Source organism: Aegilops tauschii, chromosome 6 (assembly GCF_002575655.3).
Source record: "Aegilops tauschii subsp. strangulata cultivar AL8/78 chromosome 6, Aet v6.0, whole genome shotgun sequence".
Lineage (NCBI taxonomy): Eukaryota > Viridiplantae > Streptophyta > Magnoliopsida > Poales > Poaceae > Aegilops > Aegilops tauschii.
In genome coordinates, this window is record NC_053040.3 from 479379950 (window position 1) to 479385196 (window position 5247).

The 5247-nt window shown below is 46.1% G+C and overlaps 1 protein-coding gene across 1 annotated transcript; it reads right to left on the reverse strand.

The window, feature by feature from the left end:
- Positions 1 to 1353: 1353 nt before the first annotated feature.
- LOC109760607 (cinnamoyl-CoA reductase 1-like) lies at positions 1354 to 2885 on the reverse strand. Its single transcript, XM_020319416.2, has 4 exons — positions 2705 to 2885; positions 2469 to 2623; positions 2189 to 2371; positions 1354 to 2103 (listed from the first exon to the last, which is right to left on the reverse strand). Exons 1-4 carry the CDS (start codon positions 2850 to 2852, stop codon positions 1573 to 1575), a joined length of 1017 nt encoding a protein of 338 aa, XP_020175005.1. The 5' UTR covers positions 2853 to 2885; the 3' UTR covers positions 1354 to 1572.
- Positions 2886 to 5247: the final 2362 nt, after the last annotated feature.

The following is a 5247-nucleotide window of genomic DNA, read 5'->3' on the forward strand; positions in this document are numbered from 1 at the left end:
CGGACTTGATTTTGTTCGAAGATTCCCAAGACAACGTGACTTGATTCGCCACTAGTCGCAGGTGCCCACCGCTTTGGCGACGTTGCCACATTGTCGTTATCCCTTAATCATACAACTTGCCACTAGTTTCAAAAGGACACGCTTCTGTTGCACACTAATCTGGAGAATTATGCTTTATGCTTTCAAAAGGACACGAGTTCCACAAGATTGATATATTCCATGCAACGAATTCTGATTTGATTGGTGTTTTCTTTTATCAAATAAACGAGGTTGTAACCCCAGCCTCTGATTGAATGGTGCAGGGTCGACATCCATCGACACTTAGGACCAGCACCGATAACACTGCCTAGCCTCATAATCACAATCGGTCATACTTCCTTCTTTTTATTTACTCCGTATATTAATTTTGATCAAAGTCAAGCTTTGTAAATTTGACAAAATTTATAGACAAAAATATTAATCTATATAATAACAAATTAATATCATTAGATTCATTATTGAATATACTTTCGCATCATATAGATTTGTTATGGTAAATATTTATATATTTTTTTTAGAAATTTGGTTAAATTTTATAAATTTTGACTTCAGTCAACTCTAATATGTAGAGTAAATAAAAACGAAGGAAGTACCAAACAAGCGAGCGGACGTGTTAAGCGGGAAACACCCCAACCAATGCCATCAACTCATCCGAACCGTCGACCACCACACTGTCACGCGGACCGAGATGAAAACCTGGCGATAGCAAACACTTACTAGTGGCCCGTGGGCTAACGGGCACACCACAAGTAAGTGAGACAGAAATTACGAGTGCAGTGAGCGTTAAACGGGGCACCAGTAATACTTGGCTTACTAGTGGAGTGCGCATATACAAACACGCACTAACTGAGCCATTCTAAAAAAAAGGGACAACTTGCTAGTGCAGTGTGCACATATGCATGCTCTCCTAGTAATCTATGCATCATTAAATACCAATACTTTTTATTTAGAAGTCCAAATTAAGTGACTTTTTTAAATTTGTAAAATAAATAGATGTATGTAATAGAACAAGTTTTATTTCCTGTTTAACATGTTTAGATTTTATAAAATTAAATATCAATAATATGCAAATAAATATTAATTCTAATTTGCCCAAGCAAACAGTTGAATTTATTTTATTCATCATCGGTTTGTGTTGAAACTTTCTCTGCGCTCCACATGCAACATTTCATCTTCCATGTCATATTTTTCTATTTTTCTGAATATATTCAATCTATTTAAGTCATTAAGTGCATTCCTCAGTATTTAATGGATACATTTCAAATTTGAACTGCAAGCACACGTTATCATATGTGCTTCTTAGTTATAATTTCCTTCATTTTTTTAAAAAGAGGTTGAAAAGTCCCAGCCTCTACATCAGTGTGATGCATTATAAGGTTTACAGCATCAGAGAATGACAAAGGAAAGGAAGTACTATTGAATTTATTTCTTTAAATCTGTAGAAGCCCTTCTTCTACCCATCTTTATTTTTTACAAGCATGCATGCGGACGTGGTAAATCTGTAGAAGCTCTTCCTCTACCAATCTTGATTTTTTACAAGCATGCACGCTGACGTGGCACGATGACGGGGATATGTCCCCTGCTCTGCAGACATATCACAGTGTCGTAGAGGCTTGTCCTCATGTCAGTGAACTCCAGCCCCAAGTCCCTGAGCCTCTGGTTCGAGAACCTGTACGGGCTCGCTGTCGGCTTGCCGTCGTCTTCATACTTGGCCGTGACGGGGTACTGCGGGTAGAGGTCCCTGAGGAGGCCGACGAAGTCGGTGCGGTGCAGCACGGCGCTGACGCAGAGGTAGCGATGGCCGCGGGCGTCGGGGTGCTCATAGACGAGAGCGTGCGCACGAGCGACGTCCCGGACATCAATGTAGCCGGTGACGGTGTTCTGGTAGGCCGGCTTGGCGCCCGTGAGGAAGCGGGCGACGTGGTCGGTGCTATAGTTGAGTGTCTGCTGTAGGGAGGGACCGATCGTCACGGCCGGCACAACCACGGCCAGCTCCAGTCCCCTCTTAGCCGCCTCCTCCGTCGCCACGACCTCCGCCATCATCTTGGCGCAGCAGTACAGGTTCTGCGCACGAGGATTGGTTTGTTTAGTTCACTGGCGAGAAAGATATATGCACGGGGCATATGGAGTCGAGCTTGATCACACGTACGCCGGTTTGTTTGCAGTAGTCATAGTCGCTCCAGCACGACTCGTCGAGGACGGTGTCGGGGCTCCGGTTGGGGTCCATGTGCACGGCGCCATAGGAGGAAGTGAACACCACGCGCCGCACGCCCGCGTCCGCCGCCGCGTTGATCACGTTCCTCGTTCCCTCCACGGCCGTCGGCACGAGCTTCTGCAAGCGCAGCATGGGCAAGTAAGTGCTCCATGTCCATGTTACGTGGCACGCGCGTCTTAAGGTCTCAGAAGAGCAGAGGAGGCAGTGAGCTGACGGGATCGTTGGAGACTGGGGAGGCGACGTGGAAGACGCCGTGACATCCCCGGAACACGTCGTGGAGGCCGTCATAGTGGAGCACATTGGCGCGGCACAGGGTGAGCCTCTCCTCGGCGCCATCCAGCGCCAGCAAGTGCGCGTTCTTGCGGTCAGCTTCACGAACAAATTGAACCAATCAGTCAAGCGAAGGGATGCAAATGCGAGATAGCTGGATGGACCAATGCTTGAGCCTACCGGGATCCCTGGCGGTTCCCCTGACACGGTAGCCACGGAGGAGGAGCTCCTTGACCACCCACGAGCCGATGAAGCTCCCCGCCCCCGTCACGCAAACCAAGTGCTTCTCGTCGCCATTACCGCCGGCCGCCTTGGAGCTGGAGTGCATGGTGATGATCGACAGAGGTGGTTGTAGTCGACCTGTCCGTCGTCGATGCTGAATTGGGCGCAAGCATGGCGTGTATATATAGAACGAGCTAGGAGTATAACAAAAACTATTAGGACGAGACGTGCGCCATTGCGTATCTCGACTAATTTTCTTTTGCACGCGAACGTGATTCACGTTGAGCTCCCAACGTGATCGATCCAAGCTGAAATCATAGCCATCATGGACATTACCTCTTTGGAGCTTCGCGTGACTGTGTCATGTCATGTCCACGCCAGAGACGTGCCGCCGTGTAGAAGTACGGTGCACTAGACGCCCCGAGTGCCTAGGTTCTCGGCCTGCGTCATGCTGCGCCGCCGCGCTCAGAGTCAACTGAGGGGTTGAGATTTCCCTTGATTTGGTTCAGACTATGTTTCTTCTTCTTTTTTAAGGAAAAGCCTCTTGGCACCATATTGAGAGTTTAACATAGACACATCATTTAGCACAAGTTGTAAGAGAAAATTAGGTTGATCATCACACTACTAGGAAAAAGCCTAGCAGTAGCGCGGGTCCAAGGCCTAGCAGTAGCGCGGGCGGCCCGCGTTACTGCTAAGGTGCTACAGCTAACTTGTAACAGTAGCGCGTCTTAGCCTGCGCTACCGTTATCTATATGCAGCAGTAGCTCGTGTTACTAAACCGCTACTGCTAATAGCTGTAGCGCTTTATTTTAAAGCTAGCTACTGCTAAGAACATACCCCGCGCTATTGTTATTAGTTTCTGATTTTTTTCCTACTGCATATTTTCTTTGTATTTGTACAGGTTTTATGCAATAGTCTCTAGCATATCATACGCATACAAATCTAATATATCATACACATACAAATAGTCTCATCAAATTATGTCATCATCATAATCATCATCCAACACAAAATGATGTCTCTCGTCATCATCTCGAAATAGCGATACAAGTTATGACATGTCTCGAATATTTGCAACTACATCGTGATCCATCTAAACAATGATATAGAAGATAAGAGCTATCACTATGAGTGAGAGCGGAACTATGCAATACATGAGGCGGCGGTTCTGATTCCTCTCGCGCTAGTGTGAACCTCAAGTAACTAGCTTCTGCTTCTTGTCTGCTATCGAACCCTTTATGGCTGGCGCCCGAGAACCGCTCCACTTGCGCCCGACACTCGGGTCACTCATCATACACTCCTGAAACCTTCCATATGTACACGACATAGCACTTCTTCGCCATCAAGGATCTATGTACCTGTTCGAGATGCATCTTCATCAAGAGAACCAACAATAATATGCAACAAAATATACTTGAGCAACACAAAAAGAAAGGGTTAGCAAATATATGCAACATATAGTAAACATAAATAAGCAACGCAGGTTCATCGTACGCAAACTAATTAACTCGAGGTACGCCGGTCATCGTACCCAAACTAACAAACTAGCGTTAGGCAAGTTTGGCAGGGACAACGAACATCACAAAGTTTCATCGCTATAGAAAGTATACAAGTTCAACTGACACATCATCATCGACATCGTCAATCACTGGAAGTTTCATCCATCCATATCCGGGAGGATGCACCCTAGCTTCATGAACGGTGTTAGGTCTTGACGTTGTAGGCCTATTCGAGTTCGGACGTCAGCTCACGATATAGGGCCGTGGTGGAATATCACCTTCTCTTCGATGAATTCTTTCACGATGATCGTTGCAATGTCCCTCTGAATGCAAAAGTCATCTCTGAGTTTATAATCCAGTTCTTGTCCTAGGTATTCTGCACATTTGCGGATATGATCATCGTTTCTGGTTGTCATGCAAAGCTGTTGGTGATCCCTTCTGAACTCCATCATGAGATGGAGGAGGTAGAATCCATCGTTCTTGCTTGCTGTTGGTTGATGGATGCCGCATAAGCTAGTTTTATGCGAGAAACCTGGCTTGCTCTTCCTTTGTTTCCTGATATCGGGGTGGCCACCCCTCATGCTGAAGCCGTGGAGAGCATCATCTAGAATATCCATTATATGGGTGTAGTCCTTCTTCTGTAGTTTCTAGAAGGGTCGAAATACACAGCGTGGGAGACTCGCGGGAAAAGAATGATAAGGACGGCGCGCCCGTTGCTGCGAAAAAAAACACCTCAAATTATTCTCCATATGAGCGAGAAGGAACGACTGAAATATACGGAAGGGTTGTTCGAAAATGACTTACATTGGATGATAAGGCAGGAGAACCGTTTCCTTGTCCTTATTCCTTATCATGAAGTTTTCGATGTACTCCCTAGCAGCTTTACGCTCAAAGTCGCCGAGATTCAAGAAGGACTCGTGCATGTGGTATGGATCCGCCACACAGATTTGCGACATTTGTTCTCTCGTGATGACGAAGTTCATATGTAGCGCAAAAAGGCAG

Excerpts from the sequence above, each read along its gene's own strand:
- LOC109760607 (XM_020319416.2), bottom strand. The coding sequence starts at position 2,852 with ATGCACTCCAGCTCCAAGGCGGCCGGCGGTAATGGCGACGAGAAGCAC. Across the intron at positions 2,624-2,704 it reads GGGAACCGCCAGGGATCCCG|CTGACCGCAAGAACGCGCAC; the intron begins GTAGGCTCAAGC and ends TTGTTCGTGAAG. Across the intron at positions 2,372-2,468 it reads CCCCAGTCTCCAACGATCCC|AAGCTCGTGCCGACGGCCGT; the intron begins GTCAGCTCACTG and ends CTGCGCTTGCAG.